This window comes from Hyperolius riggenbachi, chromosome 9 (assembly GCF_040937935.1).
Source record: "Hyperolius riggenbachi isolate aHypRig1 chromosome 9, aHypRig1.pri, whole genome shotgun sequence".
Taxonomy (NCBI): domain Eukaryota; kingdom Metazoa; phylum Chordata; class Amphibia; order Anura; family Hyperoliidae; genus Hyperolius; species Hyperolius riggenbachi.
In genome coordinates, this window is record NC_090654.1 from 14,221,555 (window position 1) to 14,248,456 (window position 26,902).

Below are 26,902 nucleotides of genomic sequence, written 5' to 3' on the forward strand. Positions count from 1 at the left end.
CTTTCACACTAGAGGCTGCGGTAGAAAAGGCTGAAAGACAGCCTTTTGCTTAACGCCAATACATAGCGTTTTCAAAGCCTTTTCAAAGCCTTTTGAAAGAGTTTTCCAGCTCATATGAAAACGTCCTTTTTTTTTTCTTCTATAAAAATAAGTGAACAAGTTAGCTGTAAAACGCTTTGAAAACGCTTTGAAAACGCTGAAGTTGGCGTTTTCCATTGACTATCATTGAAACGCCAACAGCCAACTTCGGCTGTAAACAGCCCTGAAAAAGCTCCTGGGAGCGTTGAAACGCAACGCTCCAAAACGCCGAGTTAGATGTGAAAGGTAAAATGAAAGTCTATGGACTCTCTTTTACCTAGCAAAACGCCAACTTCGGCCGTGGCGTTAAAACGCCGAAAAATCCCTCTGGTGTGAAAGGGCCCTTAATAAGGAATGCCTATAAACATACTTTTCATAGGTTGCTACATCATCAAATACACCTCCCCCCCCCCCAAAAAAAAAAAAACATCTTCCAAAGACTGTCCTAACTCATGGAAGACAAAGACTACAACTATTTATTTACTGCATGCTTACCGCTGAAATACCGCACGTTTTACCTCATTAGGGATGGTCATTCGGATTCCGCGGAAATGCAATTTCCGAAATTCCGATTGGAAATTGCATTTCCGCATCGGAATGCGGAAATCGGTAATGCAAGTGCTTTAGGCGGATTTCCGCCGGAAATCGCGGAAATTTCCGCCGGAAATCGTGGAAATTCCGCCTAACTTTAACATTGATTTTCTCAAAAACTAGAAGGTCTTTTTGAAAACTTTTTTTTGAATCTTGTTCACAAGATTCAGTTTAATAACCCCTGAAAATTTGGTGTTTCTAGGGCTTACGGGGGCTTTGCTATTAACTGCTAAAGTCGGCGGATTTTTACTGTAATGTAAAATGCAGAAAATCTGCTTCTGCCTATTTTCTGCATTTACATTACAGGAAAAATCCGCTGACTTTAACGGTTAATCAACGGTTAATTTCAAGAAGACCTTATAGTTTTTGAGAAAATCGATGTTAAAGTCGGGCGGAATTTCCGCGATTTCCGGCGGAAATTCCGCATTGGAATGCGGAAATTGGTGGCGGAAAGCGGAATCGGAAATTGGCATTTCCGACCATCCCTATACCTCATGTTCAGAAATGCAGAAAATCATTCAGAATTGCTAAAAAAGAGAGGAAAATACCGCAGGAAGTATTTTACCTACAAAAAAAAAAAATATTTACCTCACATAGCTACCAGAACTGAGGCCATGGTTGAAAGCCACATACCCATATCTGCATTTCAGCCTGTGGGTTGTTTTAGCCAAATATGAACCCCTACCCCAACAAAAAAACACATGTAATTAGATAAATACCTGCTCTACTTACATAACAGATGTATTACACTATCCACATTTTGGATTTTAGAGCTTTTTTAATTTTAAAGAGAACCAGAGATGAAGCACCCTCATGTATTTTATTACATTTATTAGTGGGAACATGACAGTAAACACCTACCCTGCTTTTAGTTTCATTGTTATCTGCTTAATTAGTCTATTAGCAACTGTGATAAGAATCCACCGACTATTCAGTCGAGGTTATACCTGGAATCATTATAGCTGAGTCACTCTTCTGTGGAGTCTTTTCAAGCCCAAGCCTGCCCCCTCCTGGCTCAGATTTCCTGCTTTGCATACTGAGAGCTGTGATGACATGGGAGGGGCAGCTCCTGCTGAGAGAGGCCTGGTGCACACCAAAAACCGCTAGCAGATCCGCAAAATGCTAGCAGATTTTGAAACGCTTTATCTTCTTTTTCTGCAGCGTTTCAGCTAGCATTTTGCGGTTTTGTGAAGCGGTTTTGGTGTAGTAGATTTAATGTATTGTTACAGTAAAGCTGTTACTGAACAGCTACTGTAACAAAAAACGCCTGGCAAACCGCTCTGAAGTGCCGTTTTTCAGAGCAGTTTGCGTTTTTCCTATACTTAACATTAAGGCAGAAACGCATCCGCAATCCAAAATCTGCAGCAACCCGGGAGTATGCGTTTCTGCAAAACGCCTCCCGCTCTGGTGTGCACCAGCCCATTGAAATACATTACCCTAGCGGATCCGCACCCGCAAGCGGATCGCAAACCGCAGCCGAACCGCTCTGGTGTGCACTAGGCCAGAGTGTGGCTGCAATATGATCCCTGTGTGCTCTGTGTGCACTCTGTCTGCATAGATCAGGCTTTCTCAATACTGATGATGACTGCAGTTTCCATTCCATTCACATCATACCAAAATGAAAGCACATACTGTAGATGAAAGGCTGCATTTAGCCCAGATAGCAGCCTAGTCTCATATAGCCTAGACAGCACATCCAGAACAACTTATAACCCGGAAGCAGAACAGGTATGAGCCGGCGGCCATATTTGATTTTTCCTGGAGCAATAATGGATAAAAAAAACACTAAAAAAGGCACACCAGAGCGGCAAAATTATCAGGTAGAGCCTTTATTCTTTACAAGCTATCGACTGATATGTTTATTTTGTGTGAAACTTTCATCTCTGGTTCCCTTTAATAATGGATAATGCTGGTCCTGGCAGTGGCCATCCTGTGTCCTCCCGCTCAAGAATACCTCGCATCCCCCCCCCCCCCCCCCCCCGTACTGATTCTGAGCACAGCGGGGAGGAATAAAGGCAGCAGGCACAGACTAATCTACTAATGGATCCAAGCGCTGCCGTTCCCATCTGTTCTCTGCACTACCGCCGGCAGCAGTGCAGAGAGTATAGACGGGAACTACAGCTCCTGGAACCATTATTAGGGGAGTCTGTGTGCACTGCCTTCATCCTTCCCCAATGTTCAGTGCAGGGAAGAGGGAGAATGCGCCGCCTGCAGAAGTAAAGGGGGGGGGGGGGGCGCAGACGTGCCACTGGAGGAGGGGGGCAGAGGACAGTGACAGGTGAAAGCCTCTGGCCCTCCTCCCTGCGACCTAGCAGTCGCTGCGACCACCACAGTGAAGGGGAGACCAGGCGGCCAATCAGAAAGGAGAGGTGAGAGACAGAGGCTTCAGCCAATCAGGCTGATTCAGCATGCCATGTCACTTCTCTTTTGCGTCTATGTACGAGTATAGAGCCTGGGGGCATAGGGTGAGAAAAGCTATTTGAAAAAAAAGTTACAATTTATTTTACATTTTTGAATTGCCTGGTTAGCATCCTTTTTACCCAACAGAGAATTGATATTGTATTTTATGCCTAACCGTTACTCTTTAAGGGCGGCAGCACTTTTCGCATCAGCGCTTCCCCCCCATTCATTCGCCAATAACTTTATCACTACCTATCACACCTAAATTGATCTATATCTTGTTGTTTTTTTTCCCCACAAATTAGGCTTTTTGGGGGTGAAACTTGCTTTCGGTACTTACTTTACTTTCTATACATTTTATAGGGAACTACAAGAAAAAAAAAAGTGAAAAAATACACTCTCTCCAATTCCATCCCTTATAGTTTTAAAATAAACAATGCTACTATAGATAAAACCCACACATTTTAATTACCCATTTGTCCCCACAATCACAACATTTACATTATGTTCCTAGTACAATGTATGGTGACAACATATTATTTGGAAACAAAGGTGTATTTTTTCTGTTTCTACCCTATCAATAATTACAAGCCCCTTATTTGCTAAAATAACAGTAATATACCCTTATTACATACACAGTGTTTTTCCCAGGCTCTTTTAGCCGGTTGCTCCACCCGGCTAATTTTTGTGGGCACCTGGCTGTCATCGGCTTGCCTTTTATTTCTCCACCTATGATGTAAGCAGAGTTGCACAGAGAAACGCCGAACCTGCCTTCTCTCATCGCGCTTCACGCGACTACTTTTTCATGCCACCCGGCTGGAAAAAACTTCTGGGGAGAACACTGCATACATATTAAAAAGGCTCAGACCCTAAGGTAACTATTTTTTTAAACTGTTACTTTTTTTTAAAAAAGGGAATGCCTGAGCCCACTAATACGTTTTTAAAAGCGCATAGAAACGCATGTATTTCTAAGCATTTTAAAAAGCATTTAGATGCATTATAACGTGTTCAAACACGTCAAAACACATTGAAACGCTTTAAAATGCATTTCCAAACGCTTAAAAGCGTTTCTATGCGTTTTTAAAAACGCAGCAGTGAGCTCAGGCCCTGAGGTATCATCACATATTCAATTTATTTTTAAGTTTTTTACTTTAATTTTACTTTTTATACACTATATACACGAAGCTAGTAGTTACTAGGAAGTGCTCGATGATTGAGCTTTCGTTTTATGAATCAACATGCGTTGTGATTCTGGTACTTGTGGTGATGTGTGCCCTAACATACCATTTATTTAAAATAAGTTGCTTAAATTGATAGTTGTCCTTTAGGGCCCTTTTCCACCAGCGCTGGCTGAATCGCAAAACCGCAAACCGCTAGCGATTTTAAAATCGCTACGGTTTGCTTTTTAACATAGGAATCGCGGTAGGTCATTTCCACTACCGCGATTCGCTTTTGTCGGGAACGCGAACGCGCGGCGGAGCGATAATTGCCGCGATTTTGCTATGCAGTGCATAGCAAAATTGCGGCCGCAAACGTCTTGGGAATCGCCGGTTTTGCGATTCAGCAATCGCTAGCGTTCAGCATGAACGCTAGCGATTGCAGGTGGAAAAGGGCCCTTAAAGCGGACCTGAACTCAGAACTTCCTCTCTGCTGTAAAAGATACGCAACAGCATAATGACCTTTACAGAAAAACATTTCTCCTGTTAGCAGGAATTATTCACCATTTTTTTAGTGTTTTTAATATATTTGAGGTAATCACTAGCCATCTGACTTATCTCTATTACCAAAACACAATTTTATACCAATATAGAACGTTAAAGAGAACCTGTAAGAAAAAAAAGTTCCCTGGGGTTACTTACCTCAGGAGGTGGAAGCCTCAGGGTCACAATGAGGCTTCCCTCTCCCCTGTAGCTGCAGGCAATCCAGCGCTGGCTCCCCCGAAGCGTCCCGGAATCCTCCCCCGACAAGCCTGACAATGCTTGTTATACTTACCTTCCCTGGCTCCAGTGGGGGCGCTGTTGCAGCTCTCAGCACGGAGATAGGTGGAAATAGCTGATCTCTGTCGGGTCCGATCTACTACGCAGGCCCAGGAGACTTGCGCCTACACAGCAGAGCGGCCCGACAGTGATCGTCTATTTCCGACTATCTCCGAGCAGAGAGCCAATACTGCGCCTGCGCTGGAGCCAGGAAGGTAAATATTTACATCGCCGGCGCTCCAGGAGGATTTTTGCCGCCACCGTGGGACCGAGGAAGACAGGGGAAGCCTCGATAGGATCCGGAGGCTTCCCCCACCAGAGGCGAGTACCCCCCAGGGGAAGTTTTTCCTCGATACAGGCGAAAAAAAAAAAACAGCTTTAACTTAATATATATTTAAATGGTACAAAGATAATAAATAGTAGGCCTTCAATGATAATGATACTTAATTAAAGCAGCTTTAAGGTATCCACACACAATACAATAAAATGATCCGATTTTACAGCAATTCAATAAAAATGATCGGATTTTCCTAAAAAAAAAATTCAAATTTTTTTATTTGAGCAAGAAATCTGACCAGATATCCAATTTTTATTTGATAAAAGTCGATCGGGAGTGGTGGATTTTCATGATCAATTTTTATGAAAATTTAATGGTGTAGGATAGTGTAGGTCAATTTCCTTATATATACTCCCGAGCAATTTTCTCAGAGCTTTCACACGCGTGGTACATTGGTGAGATTTTTGAAATGTTACATACAGTCAGAAACATTTATTGCAATTCTTCAAATTGAAAAGACTGAAATTGAAAATTATATGGTGTTTGGCCACCTTTAGGCCTCTTGCACACTACATGCGATTTTGATTTTTAATCGGTACTGCATGCTGCGATTTTCTTTTGAGAACATCCAGGGAAAACCGGAATCGCCAATCGGATTTGCAGTGTGAAGGGGTCCTTATGGTGGCGATACATGGTACAATTTTTTCATACAATCTTACCATGTCTATGTAATATAAGGGAACTGCCTAAATTATCCTCAGTATATTCACTTAAATTTACCCTTATACTACATAGAAATGGTAAGACAGAAATTGTACCATGTATGGCCACCATTAGACTGATCTGGGAGAGGTTTCGATTACTACGGGCCGGTTCACACTCGGCTCTTAGCCCGTGATAGCGGTCGGCTCTGTGATCGCGATTTGGGGGCAGAATCTTGCGATTCAGCGTGATTTGCGCTTGTGATTCCCGTTCCGTAGAGTGAGAATCGCTGCACAATCCCCCCCAAAACGATGCATACAGAGCGTTTGCGATTAATAGAAATCGCAACTGCTGCAGTGTGACTGTATCCATAGGGATACATTGTAGCAGGGCTTTGCGGATCGCCGGTGATCAGCAAAGCGCTGAAGAATCGCCCAGTGTGAACCAGTCCTTAGGGCTTTTTCACGTTAGGAGCTGTTCCGTCCGCTTTGATGGATCACTCCTAGGATGTTGTAAGCGGAGTAACCAAGTCTATAGACTTGCATGTTTCCCTTCACATTAGACAAAGCGTTCCAGAGCGTTCCTTTGTAACGCTTCTGGGAGCTTTTAATCGCAGGTGGTTTTCAGTCAGGTAAATTAGAACCAGCGCCGCTGATATGCGCCGAATCGCAACTTCCCAACGTCACGCCGTAATTCATAATGCATGCACAAAATCGGGTTCATGGAAGGAGGGGTCAGCCTAATGTGAAAGAACCCTTAGGCCTCGCTCACACTAGGGACGTTGCTGTACGCGTTTCCCTTTGTATTGCTAGGTACAGTGCTTTTTACATTGATTCTAATACACCACGTTCACAGCTATGCACTTTGTTCCTGTCCGTTTTAGAAACGTAGTGGTAAATGCATTTGCATGCGTTGGGTTGTGAATCGTACAGAAATACAAGTGAATGGGAGTGCTTTTTTAGCGCAGAGAAACGCATAGCTTTGGAGGCGCGTTTTTTACACCCAATTAAAAAAAAACAAAAAAAAAAAAACAATTGCAAATGAAAACAAATCTAAATGGACAATGAAGTAAGCAAAATGCCTGCTGGACAAAAACATGTTCAAGTGCTTTGAAGCGCATGTAAAACGCATTGGTCCACAAAAAGCACACTGAAACACGTTGTGTAACGCATTTTTTATGATGCGCTTAATTATGCTTCTGAACGCACCCAGTGTGAACGAGGCAGAGCACATCACCCAACATGTTTCAATGCACTAAAAAATGGGGGCTTTGTTAGGGGAAATCAAAGTGCACAGGCGCATACAGTACTACACAATATAAATTTCAGGGCTGTGGAGTCGGAGTCGTGGAGTCGGAGTCGTGGAGTCGGGCAATTTTGGGTGCCTGGAGTCGGGAAAAAATGCACCGACTCCTAATGAATTTGTAACTGTAATTAAAATAGAAAATATGATAAAATGTTCTATTTCTCAGATAATAGTCATTAAAAATAATGTATATATACAGTATATATACAGTAATAGCTGTGCTTAGTCCACAAAAATGAAATAAACCAATCAAAATTAGTTACTTGTGCTGCTTCAATAAAGCAGTCCCCGTATTTTTAAGGTCAGATATACAGATCTGATTGTGACTGTATATATGATGTGTACACAGGAATCTCTTATATATACTAAATAACATCTATGCTGTAAGAATAAAGCCTGATATGTAGCTGTGTCACTAATAGAGATGGTCAATGAGATGGAAATAATTCTGCACTGATGCTGATTTATGCAAATGTATGCACTCCCTTTGCTGATGAAATCAAATAATTTGATATGTTGTTAAAATTTGGTTTGGTGACTACAAATTAAAGGGTACCTGAGTTGGATGAAAAGTAAAGTTTTATACATACCTGGGGCTTCCTCCAGCCCCCTTCAGGCTAATCAGTCCCTCACTGTCCTCCACCACCCGGATCTTCTGCTATGAGTCCTGGTAATTCAGCCAGTCAGCGCTGTCCGGCCGCATGCTGCTCCCACAGCCAGGAACATTCTGCACCTGCGCAATAGTGCTGCACAGGTGTAGTATGCTCCTGGCGGCGGAGTGTGTGCATGCGCACTACGCCCGACTGGCTCAAGTACCTGGACTCATAGCAGAAGATCCAGGTGGTGGAGGAGGACAACGAGGGACTGATTATCCTGAAGGCGGCTGGAGGAAGCCCCAGGTATGTATAAAACTTTAATTTCATCTGTCTCAAGTTTACTTTGTTACACAGTAGTACTATACTCTACATATGCACTCCCCACAGAGCTGCAGGGAATCCACTGAGAATGTTGTGCACATTGAACACAGAGGTGTTGTCTGTCACCCATAAACCTTGTTCAGATTGTGCATGAAGCATGTGTAATAGAGGAAGAATCTCCTCATTCCCCTGCAGAGTACCTGCACATCACTCTTACATGTACCCACACTTACATTGCCTAGGGCCTGATAGATGTTCTTTGTTCCGGTCTGTACCTTTTACAAGTACTCTTACCAAGGACTAGTTTTAGTCTAAAGGGAATAAATATAGTAGTCTACATATCCTTCTCACTTCAGTTGTCTTGTAAAATTCCTAAGCGTTGGCAGTTAAGAGACGAATTTCATGTTACATACTTTCAATCAACAAAATTGTAATATGCAAATTAGAGGAGTCGGAGGAATCCTAAACGGAGGAGTCGGAGTCGGTGGATTTTTGGACCGACTCCACAGCCCTGATAAATATAGTGCATGTGTCAGAAATATAACAAAAACTGCATCATAGCCTCACGGCTATCTTTGCAGAAACTGTGTTTAAATTATCTCCACAAGTGGATGATGTTTGTCTACACATATGATGTGCAATAAAGTTTATTTCCAGATAGCATTGTGACTCAAGTGCAAATTTCCTTAGTTAGTTTTCAAATTTTAAAACACCCGAAATCTGACCTCTTACCATCATAACTACAAAATAAACCAAGACATACAATACGGAAAGTGGACAGACCTTTTTCTCATAACCACAAAATACTTCCTTCTCCGATCGTTACCTTCAACATCATCCAGCTTATCCGATCACTGGGGATGGTCTATATGAGATGCTAATAATTCCAAGTTGATGCAAATGTTATACTAATTTATGCCACTTGGAAACGGACCAATCAAATGCAGCCGCTGTCATCAGTACATCGATTTCACTTCCTTATTTAGGGGAGATCCAAGGACATAAAAAAAAAAAGTTCTACTTACTGGGGGCTTCCTCCAGCCCCTGGCAGCCGATATGTCCCTCGCCACAGCTCCGGTGTCCCCTCCGTTGGACCTGGCGAGGTCGGCATCTTCTATGCCTGTGCGAGCGCGTGGGCGCGCTGCTCGTGTTTAAATGCTACAGACCATGTGAGCGACACAGCCGCACTTGCGCAGGCAAAGAAGATGCTGACCTGGTGAGGACGGCATCTGCAACAGAAAAGACCTGGGGATACCCCGGAGCTGCGGCGAGGGACATATCGGCTGCCAGGGGCTGGAGGAAGCCCCGGGTACGTTGAACTTTTTTTTTTTCATCGGATCTTCCCTTTAAAGCAGAAATCTTAAAAGAATGGTAACAGAATTTAGCCGTCCGACATGCAATCTGTCCTCCATTATCAGTGGCCTTACCTGCGATGCCGAGTATTGGGGGAGGAAATCCTTCATGCTGCGCAATGGAAACGATTTCTTCTCGGCTTCCGTAGATCCCAGGAACTGTGCAAAGTACAGCACATAGCACAGAGTCAGCAGGCTGGTGTACAGGACCTGTAAAGACAAAAGGGGGGTGGGGATCAGCAGCGTTGCCCACAGTGCTTCTTTCCCGCTGTCTAGACACTGAACAGTCGCTGACATCTCCTGCAGCACTTTACAGAGTACATAGTCATGTCACTGACTGTCCTCAGAGGAGCTCGCAGTCTAATCCTACCATAGTCATAGTCTAATGTCCTACCATATTATTATTATGTATTTATATAGCACTGTGACATCTTCTGCAGCACATTACAGAGTACATAGTCATGTCACTGACTGTCCTCAGAGGAGCTCACAATCTAATCCTACCATAGTCAGTCTAATGTCCTACCATATTATTATTATGTATTTATATAGCACTGACATCTTCTGCAGCACTTTACAGAGTACAGAGTCATGTCACTGACTGTCCTCAGAGGAGCTCACAATCTAATCCTGCCATAGTCACAGTCTAATGTCCTACCATATTATTATTATGTATTTATATAGCACTGACATCTTCTGCAGCACTTTACAGAGTACATAGACATGTCACTGACTGTCCTCAGAGGAGCTCACACTCTAATCCTGCCATAGTCACAGTCTAATGTCCTACCATATTATTATTATGTATTTATATAGCACTGTGACATCTTCTGCAGCACATTACAGAGTACATAGTCATGTCACTGACTGTCCTCAGAGGAGCTCACAATCTAATCCTACCATAATCAGTCTAATGTCCTACCATATTATTATTATGTATTTATATAGCACTGACATCTTCTGCAGCACTTTACAGAGTACAGAGTCATGTCACTGACTGTCCTCAGAGGAGCTCACAATCTAATCCTGCCATAGTCACAGTCTAATGTCCTACCATATTATTATTATGTATTTATATAGCACTGACATCTTCTGCAGCACTTTACAGAGTACAGAGTCATGTCACTGACTGTCCTCAGAGGAGCTCACAGTCTAATCCTACCATAGTCATAGTCTAATGTCTTGCCATATTATTATTATGTATTTATATAGCACTGACATCTTCTGCAGCACTGTACAGAGTACATAGTCATGTCACTGACTGTCCTCAGAGGAGCTCACAGGAATAATAATATATTGCAGTTACCTTACCTGGGTGAATGAGAAGATGAGGAGTCCCCAGTGAGGCCATACAAGCACTAGAAGGACAGTGACGGAACATCGGAGGATCACTGCCAGACTCTCCGCAATCACCTAGGACAATAACAGAGAAATGATACAAAATTTGGACATATCACAAGATACCATCCAGCTGAAGCAGCTAACAGCAGGCTGAGAATGTTGCTTTTCTGGAACATATTACTACAATCCATCATCAGAATAAACACGCCACACTTACCTTTAGCCTGACGAACAGATGAGCCTGCGCCAAGACCCAGAACGGTTCTGCCATCAGCTCCAGCACTGCCGAAACGCCAAACGCCAGGACTCCGGTGCCGTAATGGGGGATCTCTTCCCGATCCGGCACTTCCAAGACCCTCAGCCATATCCACCCCAGAATCCCGGCCCAGCCGATCCCCAGCGGCACCCTACAACCACAACCAACCATGACAGATCAGGAAAAACGTAATCCACAACAGTCAACAGGAATACAGAAGCCGTTCAATTATGGTTTCCAGAAAGTCAGTTTTGTCGTACAGAATGAAACTTTACTGGCTACTCACAAAGAACATCAACTGCACTACATAAGTATAGTTTATACAGATTCCCCACATTTCATAATTAATTCAGATTGTACACTAGATAGAGGTATATAATGCTAGGCACACTTGTATCGATTTACTGACTGATTAGATCACCTTGACAAACTACAGGATATCTTAGGCTGCTTTCACATTGGGACGTTACAGGCGCACGTTAGAGCAGCCTGTAACGCAGCCCAACTGACAGCAATACAAAGTCAATGGGGCTGTTCACAGTGCACACGTTGCGTTGGAGTATAACGCAGCACGGTAAATGAAGGAGCAACAAGCTGTGTGTTATACTCGTATGTGGCTGCGTTCGGATGTTTGCACATGCTCAGCACTGTTTGTTTTTAATTTTTTTAATTTTCCGCATGCGCCGTTTTAGTTCGATAGTATGCGTCAAAAAGTACGCATCAAGAGACGCATAACGCGGCTCTATATAACGTCCAACTTCAATACTAACATGCGTTGTGTTAGGTGCACGTTATGCGACCTTAACGTTGTATCTAACGCAACGTCTTGGTGTGAAAGAGCCCTAAAGGTAGCCATACATCTAGAGATGATGGGCAGATTCGACCAAAAGACAAATCTCTCTCTGAGGGTTCGCTCACACTAGGGGCATTTTTGATATTTTTTAAGCGCTGGCGATTTTCAAAATCGACCTGAAAGCGCTTGTACAATTATTCTCTACTAGCCAACCCGCGTCGTAGCATACGCCGCATCTATCTATCTAATAGAGTACGTGCCTCAACCTTGAAGCAAGAAGAAGTAGGCTTTCCATGAGAAAATGTATGCGTGCTCAAACACCAAGTTTAACCCTAGCAAGTCTGGCTTTGCAAATCCGGCCTAATTGGCTATTCATGAGGCAATGCTCATGCAAATATGCATTTGCTTTCGCATGCCAAACTATGCAGGGTCCAAAAACCAATACCGCAAAGCGATCGCCCTGCGGGAATTAGTTCATGCTACATTAGCACTATCCAGGAGCGCCACGGGGAGGATTCCGAATGCCCCCATACAACCGGGGGACTGCGGGGTCCCAGGCTCTCTCACTGCCTGGGAACCACAGCGGCACCCCGGAGGGGGAGGCTGGGTGGCGCAGCTGGCCCCCCCCCCCCCCCCCCCCAAGTGTGGTCAGCGCCGGGGAGAGCCATCCGCACCCACCTCCCAATATTAAAAACAGGCACTTACCTTAACGTCCATTGCGTTCTGCAACATGCACATTAACTTGGGGGCACCACATGAGAAAGGAGTGAAGCATGGGTCACCCCGAGCTTTAGAGCTCAGGGCTGGCTCACATACAACACTCCGGGGTGGGGGGAGGACAGGCGCAGACAACTCACTCCAGGGCTCACACCACCAGAGCAAGCCATCCACCACCTGCCTCCAAAGGATACAACTGCAAAAAATGCTTTCCATGAGAAAAATTTTGCGTGCTCAAACACCAAGTTTAACCCTAGCAAGTCTGGCTTTCCAAATCTGGCCCAATTGGCTATTCATGAGGCAATGCTCATGCAAATATGCATTTGCTTTCCCATGCCAAACTATGCAGGGTCAAAAAACCAATACCGCAAAGTGCTCTCTCGCTGCCTGGGAACCACAGCGGCACCCCGGAGTGGAAGGCTGGGTGGCGCAGCGCTGGGTAGAGCCGTCCGCACCCACCTCTTAATATTAAAAACAGCCACTTACCTTAACGTCCATTGGGTTCTGCTACATGCGCATTAATTTTCTCATGGAAAGCATTTTGTGCAGTTTGTATCCTTTGGAGGCAGGTGGTGGATGGCTTGCTCCGGTGGTGTGAACCTTGGAGTGAGTGCGCCTGTCCTCCCCCCTCCCCCCCTCTGGAGTGCTGTATGTGAGCCAGCCCTGAGCTCTAAAGCTCGGGGTGACCCATGCTTCACTCCTTTCTCATGTGGTGCCCCCAAATTAATGCGCATGTAGCAGAACGCAATGGACGTTAAGGTAAGTGCCTGTTTTTAATATTGGGAGGTGGGTGCAGACGGCTCTCCCCGGCGCTGGCCACACTTGGGGGGGGGGGGGGGTCGTCCGCGCCACCCAGCCTCCCCCTCCGGGGTGCCGCTGTGGTTTCTTTCCAGGCAGTGAGAGAGCCTGGGACCCTGCGGTCCCCCAAGTTGTATAAAAAGGGGGCATTGGGAATCCTCCCCGTGGCGCTCCTGGAGGCCTGGAGCACACCAAAAACTGCTAGCAAATCCGCAAAATGCAAGCAGATTTTGAAACGCTTTTTCTTATTTTTCTGTAGCATTTCACCTAGCATTTTGCGGTTTTGTAAAGCGTTTTTGGTGTAGTAGATTTCATATATTGTTACAGTAAAGCTGTTACTGAACAGCTTCTGTAACAAAAACGCCTGCAAAACCGCTCTGAACTGCCGTTTTTCAGAGCGGTTTGCGTTTTTCCTATACTTTACATTGGAGGCAGAAACGCCTCCGCAATCCAAAAAATGCCTCACCTCGGGAGTATGCGTTTCAGCAAAATGCCTCCCGCTCTGGTGTGCACCAGCCCATTGAAATACATTACCCAAGTGTATCCGCAGCCGCAAGCGGATCGCAAAACGCTGCCGAACCGCTCTGGTGTGCACTAAGCCGGATAGTGCTAATGTAGCATGTAGCAGGGTGACTGCTTTGTGGTATTGGTTTGTGCATGCATTTGCATGAGCATTGCCTCATGAATAGCCAATTAGGCCAGATTTGCAATGTCAGACTTGCTAGGGTAAGGCCTCTTTTCCATGGACTGTTGATAGGCAGTGAAATGCCTCTCAAACTCTCACAACTGCTCGCTGCTGCCTGGTAACTGCTCGCTGCTGCCTGGTAACTGCTCGCTGCTGCCTGGTAACTGCTCGCTGCTGCCTGGTAACTGCTCGCTGCTGCCTGGTAACTGCTCGCTGCTGCCTGGTAACTGCTCGCTGCTGCCTGGTAACTGCTCGCTGCTGCCTGGTAACTGCTCGCTGCTGCCTGGTAACTGCTCGCTGCTGCCTGGTAACTGCTCGCTGCTGCCTGGTAACTGCTCGCTGCTGCCTGGTAACTGCTCGCTGCTGCCTGGTAACTGCTCGCTGCTGCCTGCTGCTCGTTGCTGCCTGGTAACTGCTCGCTGCTGCCTGGTAACTACTCGCTGCTGCCTGGTAACTGCTTGCTGCTGCCTGGTATCTGCTTGCTGAGCACACAGCTCAACAGTCCGTGGAAAAGAGGCCTTAAACTTGGTGTTTGAGCACGCATAAATTTTCTCATGCAAAGTACTTCTTCTTGTTTGAAGGTTGAGGCACTTAGTCTATTATATATATAGATGAGAAAGTTCACATCTGAGCGGTTCGTTTCCGATCTGCTCAGAAAAGCGGTGCATGTGCCATTTTTAAAGCAATTCCACCTCAATGGAAGGTATCAAAAAATGCAAAACGCTCACAGAATCACTTTGTGCAGCGATTGCGTGAGCGTTTTTAGGAATAAATACATTGTATTTATCCTTTTCTGGATCCTGACGTCAGGAAGTAAAAAACGCAATCGCTCTGCAAAAGCGCTAAGAAAAGTGCTTAAAGAAATGATCCAAGGTTTTAAAAATAAAAAGATCCACTTACCTGGGGCTTCCTCCGGCCCGTGGCAGCCGTCCTATGCCCTTGCCGCAGCTCCAGAGGCTTCCGTTCGCCGGCGAAGCCGACCTCGGCAGGTCGGGTTTCAGGTCGGCTTCTTCTGCGCTCCACGGCGCGGGTCACGTGGTCCGGCCAACGTCATCTGGACGCTACTGCACAGGCGCAGAACTACTACTACTACTGCGCAATACCGTCCTGATGACGTCGGCCGGACCACGTGACCCGCGCCGTGGAGCGCAGAAGAAGCCGACCCGAAACCCGACCTGCGCCAGGGAAGAAGACCGGGAGCCTCGGGAGCTGCAGCGAGGGCACAGGACGGCTGCCAAGGGCTGGAGGAAGCCCCAGGCAAGTGGACCTTTTTTTTTTTTTTTTTTTTTTATAGCTTGGATGTGTCCTTTAACAAAAACTTCCAACACACAGAAATCGCAAAAAAAAAAAAGCAGCCAACGCGATCGGAGCACAATGTGAACGAGGTCTAATTGAATCTGATCCGAGGGAGACACCTGTCGGCTGCCCACACACCGCAGGTTGATTCCAGATCAATTTCAGCAAAAATCTTACAAGAATCAGCGTTGTGCGCCACATCTACCGATGCCCCCCCGTAGTGTAAATGTGCCCCCCGTGTGTGCATTTATACTATACCATTTAACATAGTACTGTCCACAGGTAAAGTATGAATGCACACATGGGAGGGGCACATTTACATTCGGGAGATCAGCGCTAGGGGTTTCGTCACATTTGTCTCTCGTCCTGATATCACAAGCCTTTGCCGCCGCCCACGCGATCGAGCATATCAGCCCGAGGTATACCAGCATGCCCGATTGACACATGCGACCAAAGAGTGATTGCATCGTTGATCGGGCGTGCTCTTGGCGGCACCGATTTTCATCCGATTTAATAATAATTCTCAGAAAAACTCACGCCAGCCAGGTGAGGTGGATGGTGTGTCTCCAGCTCTGCTGTGCAGAATGGCTCAGGCAGGCTCTGCGGAAGGCTTCCCGGGCCAGGAACACCACCGTGGTGTACAGCAGGGTCAGTCTAGCAGAGACATCAATGATAAAACAAGAGAATATCAGCATAACAACCTTTCATAGACTCTGCACTCTATAGCAACTATTACAAAATAAATAGAATGAAAAGCTTTTCCAATACATTTCAGAATATTTAGCCACTGCGGCCTGCAGCCTCCAGCAGCATCGTCTGGGTGATGTCACTTCCTGCTGCGTGTGTGTCGTATGTCACTTTCCGCTGCGTGTGTCCCCTATGTCACTTCCTGCTGCCCTCACGTGCCGTATGTCACTTCCTGCTGCCCTCACGTGCCGTATGTCACTTCCTGCAGCCCTCATGTGTCCTATGTCACTTCCTGCTGCCCGCATGTGTCCTATGTCACTTCCTGCTGCCCGCATGTGCCATATGTCACTTCCTGCTGCCCGCATGTGCCTTATGTCACTTCCTGCTGCCCGCATGTGTCGTATGTCAATTTAAAAGTAGCTTCATTGGCATGACCAAGCTTCAATACAGGCATTGGGACATGGGATGGGGTGGGGGTGCAGTGAGTTAGCATGTATGTCACTTCCTGCTGCCCGCTGGCAGCCTGTAAAGATTGCCGACCCCCCGATAAGTCGGTGCCTTCTGCGCGGGCACATGCCCGCATGTGTCGTATGTCACTTACTGCTGCCCGCGTGTGTCGTCTGGTGAAACTGATGTGATATACAAAAAAAAATCCCAATTTTTGGGGGGCTTTTTTCTTTTTCATTAAAGCGGACCTAAACTCAGAACTTCCTCTCTGCTCTAAACGATAAGCAACAGCATAGTAACTTTTAAAGAGACAATTATTTGTTACAGCTTACAGAACTCCTACAATAAATCTGCAGTGTCTACTTCCTGGTTTTATGGGAGCACAGAAAGAGTTAGTATCCTGTGTTTACATATTAGCACAAAACTGGGCACACCCGTGGCAAAGAGCTGACCGCTCAAATTACACTGGCTCATTACTTGCAGAGAAGGGAGAATTAGAAAAGCTGTTCTCTATAAACACACACAGGGTGGATTTCTCTGTGTTTTCCTGACTCCTGTGCAACAGTTTGGGTACACTTTAAGACACGGTGACTTACTAACAGATTTCCACCCCTCTACGAGTGCCCATACATTACTGAATTTCCGGCATTGATGTCCAGCTGAGTTGATGCCGCAACATGGCCACCCGATCGATCCCATCAAAATCTTTCTGAGGGCTCGAATAGTTGGGCAGCTGTAACAACGTTAAATTTCTCAATGCCTGGTCTCTCTCCCAAAATTGTAGTGTTCCAGGCTCACCTGTCTGCTGGCACGCTCCTGCTGTGCCCGACATCTTTCTCCATTGCCACCCGGAACCAGTACCATGACACCACGGCATGCAGTGACGTCAGTATATGCCGCGGTGTCACATGGTACAAGTGGCTGCCAGGGGCAATTCAAAGACGCCAGACACAGGAAGAGGCAAAGAGTCGCACAAGGAAGGCAGATGATCCTGCAGCACTCACCACAGGCCAAGAAGAGAGAGGGAGGGGGAATAGAAGGATACATTGCATGGGGACTGCCTGGCAGGTGGTGGCGCTAGGACAATTTCCAATAGATTCAGGCTGCAGTGTGTGTCAGCAATAGACCCCTCTCTGATCAGATTCGGTCAGAGAGGGATGTCTGATGATCGATCTGGTGGCAGATCAATCAAGAGATGTGTTGGTACCTTATGGATGTGTACACACAACCAATTTTAATTGGCTTATTATACCACCTCCATGTAGTAAGAGAGCTTACCTACACCATCTGTTCATAGTATTTAAAATCTATTGGCCTTCATACTACAGGGAGGTGGTAAAACTGGCCAATCAAAATTGGATGCAAATACCTTGGTTAAGTGACACTTCTTTTTATCAAGGGCAAACTGCTTTTCTTGGTAAAATTGCGAGTCTCCTTTAAAGACAAACCGTAACCAAGAATTAAACTTCATCCCAATCAGTAGCTGATACCCCCTTTCCCATGAGAAATCTATTCCTTTTCACAAACAAACCATCAGGGGGCGCTGTATGGCTGATATTGTGGTGAAACCCCTCCTACTGTGTGATGTCAGGTCCATGCTCCTGGCAGTTTCCTGTCTGTGAACCACGTTGCATTGAGGGAAATAGCTATTTGCAACTGCCAAAAAAGCAAGCAGCATCTCCTTCCACTGACATCACCTGCCAGCAGTAAAAGTGTCACCATGTGATAAAAGTCAGAATGTAAATCAGAGAGAGGAAAGATTTTACAATGGGCAAACACTGACTAAATCATTTATAGATAATTATTGTAAAAATGAAGCACTTTTTAATTGCATTATTTTCACTGAAGTTCCTCTTTAAGGTGACCACACACACTAATTGTTTTTTAATGTCTTAATGTCTTTTCAATGTAATAATTACTATGAATCTTTCTGATTGATAAAAAAAAAAAAAAAAAAGTTACAATCAACACACACACACACACACACACACACACACACACACACACACACACGTGTGTTCAATTATTACCCGATTACGAAAAAAAAAAAAAAAAAAAAAAAAGATTAAAAACTGTGAAAAATTTGCTTGGGTCTATACATTTATACATTGGTCAGAAAAATCCACTACTCCTGTTCGACTTTTTTTTTTTTTTTTTTTTTTAAATAAAAAATGGTAAATTCGCAGTCGAATGAAAAGAAGATTACAATAACTTTCAATTTTTCAGGATAACTGGTGGTTTTTATCGAATTGCCATAAGATTGTATCATTTAATTGTATCATGTGGGGCCACCTTTGGTAGTATGGATCTGTTTATCACATACAGTGAACCACAAGCCAGCTGTTCAATTCTACTGAGACCACAAATTGACACGTTTAAAAATGCTGATTGTCCAGAAAGTGGCAACCTAAGTGTTTCCTGTCACTTTCAAAGTGGCAGACACCATCTGTCCGTCTCTAAACTTGAGATCGGATTCCTCATCACATTATTGAGGCTACTTGCACACCAAGACGTTGCGTTAGGTGCTACGTTAAGGTCGCATAACGTGCCCCTAATGCAAGGCCTGGTGCTCTTCGATGTGGACGTCAGAGTGAGCCGCGTTGTGCAGCTCACTCTGGCGTCCGTGATGCCGTGATGCGTACTCTTGGACGCATGCAGCATCACGTGGTCCCGCCGGCCAATCGCCGCACAGAGCGGCCGCGCCAGGAAGTAAACAGTGCACGTCACAGCGTGCAGTGAATATTAATTAGCCATGTGCCTGGCCGCTCTCCGCTCCTCCCCAACATGACTGAGCATGTGCAGACAGTCTAACGCGGCTTAGCCGCTCTAACGCCGTAGCATGCTGCACTTTCACTACAACGTGCAGCGTTACATGTAACGCAACGTGGGCAGTGTGAACATCCCACTTGTGTTACATTGCTGTACGTTGGGGGAGCGTTACAGTCGCACTAACGTGCGCCTGTAACGTCTTAGTGTGTAAGCAGCCTAAAAGGACAAACTTCATAATTAACAGGAGTTGTGGCGATCCTGCATATAAGTGGCTTTCAGCTTAAAGTGGTATACAACTCATTTCCTCTTTGTTCTAAAAGATTATTTACAGCATAAAATCTACTACTACAAAAATAAAATTGTAGCAGAACAGCATTCAAACACAGCACTCTGTTCTTCAGTGGAAAGCTCGTTGCTTCAGTAGAACACTTCTTGCCACATCCGAAGAGGTGATAGCATTATCTTTTCTTTACATTCTTTTGTCAGATACATTTAGTAAACATTAGCTAATGGCCAAAACTGAGCTATATTGAGCTGAGAAGCAGAAAGAGCTGAGAAGTGATCACTAGATACGTTATATTATATAAATACAGCATCTTTGCACTAAAATGCAATGGCAGCTTTCAGAGAATATAAACTGTACTTTGAGAAATTTGTAATTTGTAAACAGACAATATTACTTGTGCACAAAAGCAAATATGATAATGATGGGTAATAAAAAGTAGGAAAACGCATTTTTATTTAATGTTATTTCAGAATTTTATCCCACTTTAAATTCTATGCCACAGTGACACCTTTCTGGCAATCTGAGGATTGTCGCCACTATAAACAGGCCCTAGTGAGTTTTCAAATATTCTATCTGAAAAATAGTTATTCTAGCAAGTCAAACTAGGCAAGACTAATGCTGAAAATACAGGAGGAGGATCTTACCGCACATTGACAATACCGATGGTCTCCTTGGAGACGTAGCGCAGCGTGAAGGCGTTTAAACCAAAGGTGAGCAGACGGAAGAGGACCTGTGGAGATAAAGACAGAAAGTGAGCGATAACTGGGTTTGGGCACCACCCTTCCCGACCGGAGGATAGTAACTAAAGATGCGTACACACTTCCAATCTTCAATGGCCAATTCTACCATCTCCATGTAGCATGAGGACCAACACATTTCAAATACTATGAGCAGATTGTGTAGAAAAGCTCTCAGACTGCATGGAATTGGTAAAATTGGCCGTTCTAGATCAATTGTGTGTACTTGGCTTCCTCTGCTGTAATAGCGTATTACTATAGTCTTTACACAGCTACCATTTATAGGGCCTGATTTAGTAAGACAAATAGCATGCCTTATCAACAGTAGCATACGCACCCGCAGGGGCTCAGGTCAGGATGAGTGGAGCTCTAGTCATTGCCAATTAGCAGGCATAAGTTCGTAGCGCTCGCTATGCTACTCTGATAAGGCGTGTTAACTTTGATAAGGCGTGCCATTTGTCTTAGTGAATGAATCAAGCCCATAGTATTTTGTGGCTAAAAAAATAAATGAATGAAACTTCAGAAAAACGTTTTTAGCTTTAGGCAGAGTAAAGAGTAACAGCTTCTCTGGGTTTTACCGTTGTCTTTAAAGGGAACCAGAGAGGATGACACATACATACCTGGGGCTTCCTCCAGCCCCGTACGCACGGATCGCTCCCACGCCGCCATCCTCCGCTGCCTGGATCTGCCGCCACCGGGTCCCGTCATTGCCGCGAGTCGGTGAGTCGGCCGGCGGACGCGGCCAATTCTCCGCATCACAGGGTGCTCTCCCCATACAGATACGCATGTGGCTGTTAACTGCGCAGCCGCATGCGTACATGTATGGAGGGAGCCCCTGTGATGCGAACAATTGGCCGCGTCCGCCGGAAGTGACGGGACCTGGTACCGGCGGATCCAGGAAGCGGAGGATGGCGGCGTGGGAGCGATTCAGGCTTATGGGGCTGGAAGAAACCCCAGGTATGTATGAAATCTTTTCCTTTTTTCACCCCCCGTTCCTCTCTGGTTCCCTTTAATCTTGTTTGTGAGATTTCCACTCATTTTCTACCAAAAATGATTTTCCTAATATGCTGAAATAGCCCCACCCAGGAGGCAAAAAGCAAGGTTAGCAAATCAAATCTTCTTGAAGGTGATTAATTTAACCATAGATAATAAAACTACACCGCACTTGCGGCTGCCTAAGCCTGATGTGGCATAGTTTAAGCGCCGTGGCTCCAGTGAATGGAACGCAATAGCGCATCACCGGCGGCATAGAACTCAGTTTCGCCCCATCGGTCAGGAGCCATTTTCATTGGCTCCCGACTCCGTAATCACTGCGAGCCAAACACTGTCATCAGGAATTGAGAAAAGAATTTTAAAAAGCCTCTGGTCCGAAGTGAGAGGGATATGGAGGCTGCCATATTTATTTCCTTTTAAGCTATACCAGTTGCCTGGCTGTCCTGCTGATCCTTTGCCTCTAATACTTTTAGCCATAGCCCCTGAACAAGCATGCAGCAGATCAAGTGTTCCTGACATTATTGTCAGATCTGATAAAAATAGCTGCCTGCTGGTTTCTGGTGTGATTCAGACACAACTGCAGCCAAATAGATCCACAGGACTGCCAGGCAACTGGTATTGCTTAAAAGGAAAAACAAAATATGATAGTCTCAATTATCTTCTCACTACAGTTGTCCTTTAAGTAGCAGCTATGATGATTATTCAGTAATTTTTTTTTTTTTGCCCAGTGTTTGCCTCCTGAGTGAAGTTACAGTAATTATCCAGGTAAGAGCTGACCACTACAACAGGAAATTACAACATAGGTTGTATTAACCACTTGAGGAGTGTAGGCTTACCTAGTGACCAGGCTATTTTGTACACTTTAGGCCACTGCAGCTGTAAGTCCTTGCTGCAGGGCCGCACAACTCGGCACAATTCAAGATACAAGATACAAGATGGATTTATTCGCCAAGTACGGTGGTGCCGTACTCGGAATTGCTTGTGGTACACATGGCTACGTCAAATACGTAATGACAGTTGTACATTTTACATATATACGGCAACAATTACACATACTGACAGCATTTACAATACATTAGCGGCTACAGTTCCACATACTAGCAGCATAACAGTACGATAGCATCTATTTTGATATTGTGTGTTGGAGATGCAGAAGAGAAGGCAGAAGAGCCACTAAGGCAAGTATGCTGGTTGCAGACTAGGATGGAAGAGTCAGGGGTCAGAATTGTTGAGCAGCAGAACTGCCTGGGGGAAGAAAGAGTTCCTGTGCCTAGTGGTCTTGGTTGGGATAGTACGGAAGCTCAGTCCGGATGGGAGGGGCTCAAAAAAGCGGCTGCCAGGGTGGGCGGGGTCGCAGGAAATCCTGGTGGCCCTCTTCCTCATCCTAGCCGCGTGGAGGAGACCGAGAGGTGGCAGGGGCGATCCGATGATCCTTTCCACCTCACTAATGATTCTTTGCAGTTTATGTCTGTCGCTGGCCGTTGCGCGGGCGTACCAGACCATAACTGAGGAGCAAAGTATGGACTCCGTGGTAGCGGTGTAGAAACTGGTCAGCAGCTCCCGAGGCATACCAAATTTTTTAAGTTGGCGCAGGAAGAAAAGCCTCTGCTGTGCTTTCTTCTGAATTTTGATGGTGTTCTGTTCCCACCTTAGATCAGTGGATAAGGTTGTGCCAAGGAACCGGACCGATGATACTCTGGAGACTTCGGTTCCGTCTATGTAGACTGGTGGGTGAGTGGGAGGGTTCCTCCTGAAATCAACAAACAGCTCAACAGTCTTTGTTGCGTTGAGGACCAGGTTGCTGTTCTTGCACCACTCGCAGATTCTCCCTATCTCCCTGCGGTATTCCCGCTCTCCGTTTTCGCCGATGAGACCGATGATTGCTGTGTCGTCAGCGAATTTGATGACCTTGACGGAGTCTGAGGCGGAAGTGCAGGGTATATACAGCACACAACTGAATCCCCCCCTTTTCTGCCCACCAACAGAGCTTCCGGTTGGTTGGCTCGGATCGCTGTTTTATTTATTTATTTTTTGTTTATTTTTTTTCAGCTTATGACAGCCGATCGCTCTTCTGCCTCCTAAGGGGATAGCCGTGTCACACGGCTGTCCCCAGTACAGCGCTGCCGTAGATCACAGCGCTGTACAGTGTAAATAGATGGCGGTTTCACCATCTAACAGTCTCCTAGCACCGATCACCACTGGGAGACTGATGACAGAGCAGAGCTCCGCCAAGTGGAGATGCATGCGCAATCTCCTGCAAAACCCCGCCCCAGGACTTCACGCCAATTGGCGTGGAGTGGTTATCTAATTAAATACGCCAGACAATCACAAAGCTTCATGCTGTTGAGGGTGCAGTGATCGGAGAACTGTTCCCTATGAGGCTTCCCTGCTGGTTCCCCTAAAGTAGACTACAGTAGGTCCCCCATACATTAGATGAAAGGTGCAGAAAAATTGTGGCAATCAGATCTTTCCACAGCGAACAATAACGCATCACATGGCCGCAGGAAACCATGGAGGCACTAGTCTAGTTTAGGGGACCCAGCAGGGAACCTCATAAGGAACAGTTCTCCAATCACAGCGCAAAGCATTGTAATTGGCTGAATAGTGAGGGCTTAATTTACTACAACCTAGCCGTTCCATAGAGTGCTGTCCACCCAATCACGTTAGAGGAATTTCCCTATGAGGTTTCCTGATGGATCCCCTAAAGAAGACTAGCGCCACCACGGACGCATGCTATATGTTCATTTCTGCACCGCGGTAAAATCCATGTATTCAAATTTGCCAATAAATGTAATCATCCTTATTTCTAAACTTCCTTTCAACACATATAGCTAACACAGTACTGAACATCAATACCAATTACAGCCTGTCAGTGGGATGCTAATAATTCTAGCTTGCATTAAAATTTTATGCAAACTGTATATACCCTGGAATTGAGCCAATCTGAATAGTCAGGAAGTGTATTTGATGTATTTTCATTAAGCAGTACATTTGGGGTGACTCAGGTGAGCCCCCTCCTGTGACAGGCAGTGGGTGATAGCAGCTGCTGTACCTGCAAGAGCATGGTGGAGGAGGCCAGCTTGGTGGTGTCGGACAGAACATCCTGCGGGGAGCCCATGCTGGAGACACCACAGCTGATTCTCCGGAAACTTTCTATTTCCCTCTTGTTGTAGCTCACAGCTCAGCTCAGCGAGACAGGAGGCGCCATCTTTACTGAGGGCAACGCGATATTCTCATACGACTCAGCGCGGTAAGGCCGCGGCCGCCATCTTTGCTGTGGGCACCGCGCTATGCTCACACCGCCGCTCTCATCTTCTCCGCACAGCGCAATACGGTGACCGGAGCCCCGGACATTCCGCCAGCTCCCCCGCCCCTCCCGCAGGCTGAGCTGTCAGTGTCAGTGAGTGTCACGTGTGGAGGTCACGAGATCACACTGAGGCCGGCTGGTAATGTAGCTGGTGCTGCCACCATGCGCTGGAGGACCGCACTGCAGCCAAGCCCAGGTAATGCACCTGCCAGCCACACCTGTGTCACACTGTAATTCAGGCTGCCTGGTCTTACTTACACACAGGTGCCATTCCTGGAGATTGTGTGTAAGTTGAGTCCTGTGCTATACAGTGTATAGTAAACCAGGGATACATAATAATAATCATCACAGAGCTCCCAGAGCTGTCCCTCTGTCCTCCTCATCTGTCCCTCTTTCAGGACTTTGTCCCTCTTTCTATGTAAATATATATTTCTCTACTAAAAAATGTGATTGACTCTAAACTTTATTCCCATCCTTTAAATTGATAAAATTACTAATTGTAAAATGTTAAAGTGAACCGAGCACCTTTTTTATCACTCAGGACATTTCTATAGCACATGAAAAATGCATGCCGACAATCTGTTTCATTATTAAAATAAACTTTCATTTTACCTTGTATTTTACAATCAAAGTAGTTTTATTAGCCTGTTTCAGCAGGCCTGCCCGACCGTCCCCAACCGCAGAGCTTTCAGGAAGCTAATTGTTTTATTGAGCTAATTACCAAGAGGTAAACAATGCCTTTTCATCAACAAAGGGGGTGAGTAATTAGGACTGATTCTTTAAAGACATTGTGTGTGTCAATGTGTCAAGATAGCATCTCTGACTTCTGTAAATAAAGAATGTGAGAAGGGGAGGGGGGAACATGGTAGCTTCTATGCAAGGAAAGATTCCAGTGAAAGAGAATGTGCTCAGTTCCCTTTAAAATGAAGGAAAATAAACCAGGATAGAAAGGACCAGTGTGGTTTAAAGTGAACCAGAGACGAAGCACCCTTGTGTATTTTACCATAGAAATCAGTGGGAACATTAGAGAAAACATTTACCATGCTCTCTGTTCCATCCTCACTGCTAAAAGTGTCTGTTATCTAGCTGAGATAAGAATCCCGGACTGAGCATTTAGTCTGGCTTTGCTATAATGACTCAGCTATAATGATTCCTGAGCAAAGCCAGCAGGGGGCAGGCTTGGACTTGAAGACAGCAAAGAACACAGTCTCAGCTATAATTATTCTGTAGCAAAGCCAGACCGACTGCTTAGTCGGGATTCTTATCTTAGAGGTGATAACAGGCAAATTAAACAGAGAACAATGTAACAAAGAGCACATTAGGTGTTTACTGTCATGTTCCCACTGATTTATAAGGTAAAATACATGAGGTTGCTTCATCTCTGGTTCTCTTTAAATTATAAAACAACATATTCATACCTCCCAACTTTTTGAGATGAGAAAGAGGGACACTTAAGCCACTCCCCTGTCACACCCCTGATCACGCCCCCACCACACCCCTAGTCACGCATGCCATAAAGATTTCACAAGAAAAATGTTGTTTTATAATTCAACCCACACCGGTCCTTTCTATCCTGGTTCATTTTCCTTCATATTAACATTTTAAAATTAGTAATATATCAATTTAAAGGATGGGAATAAAGTTTAGAGTCAATCTAACACATTTTCTTAGCAGAGAAATATATATATTTACATAGAAAGAGGGACAAAGTCCTGAAAGAGGGAAAAATGAGGAGGAAAGACGGACAGAGGGACAGGGCTCCCAAAGAGGGACAGCTGGGAGCTATGCATATTTTTCTTATGAAATCTTTATGGTATGCGTGACTAGGGGTGTGATGGGGGCGTGATCAGGGGTGTGGCAGAGGCATGGCCGGCTGCAGGGGGCTGGCAGAAGTCCCAAGTAAGTAAAACTCTTTTTTTATAATATATATCTTTAGGTCCGCTTTAAATGCTTCCATGGATGGAGCTGTCCTGATTGGGTGTGGCAGGGAGTTTCAAAGTGTAGGGCTCCAGGGGCATAAAGAGATAATTTGCATGTTCAGTAGCGGTGCATTGTGGGTAACCAAGGACTGAACACTTAAAGCTGAATTATCGCAAGTACCTTCTGTTTTAGGGCCCATTCACACTTAAGCGTTTTGCTGGCGATTTCGGCAAAACGCTCAAACGCCAGCGCTTTTCAAAGTGCTAGTGTAA

At 45.4% G+C, this 26,902-nt stretch overlaps 1 protein-coding gene across 1 annotated transcript in view; it reads right to left on the reverse strand.

Annotated features, from left to right (window-relative positions):
• The window catches only part of LOC137531936 (man(5)GlcNAc(2)-PP-dolichol translocation protein RFT1-like), a 106,743-nt gene extending 81,948 nt beyond the window's left edge, over positions 1 to 24,795 (reverse strand). The window contains exons 1-6 of the mRNA XM_068251973.1: positions 24,456 to 24,795; positions 20,318 to 20,403; positions 16,022 to 16,138; positions 11,157 to 11,346; positions 10,910 to 11,011; positions 9,674 to 9,808 (exon numbers count right to left, since the gene is read on the reverse strand). Of these exons, the coding sequence (XP_068108074.1) occupies positions 9,674 to 9,808; positions 10,910 to 11,011; positions 11,157 to 11,346; positions 16,022 to 16,138; positions 20,318 to 20,403; positions 24,456 to 24,521 (696 nt within the window). The 5' untranslated portion in view covers positions 24,522 to 24,795. The remainder of the gene's footprint in view (positions 1 to 9,673; positions 9,809 to 10,909; positions 11,012 to 11,156; positions 11,347 to 16,021; positions 16,139 to 20,317; positions 20,404 to 24,455) is intronic.
• Positions 24,796 to 26,902: the final 2,107 nt, after the last annotated feature.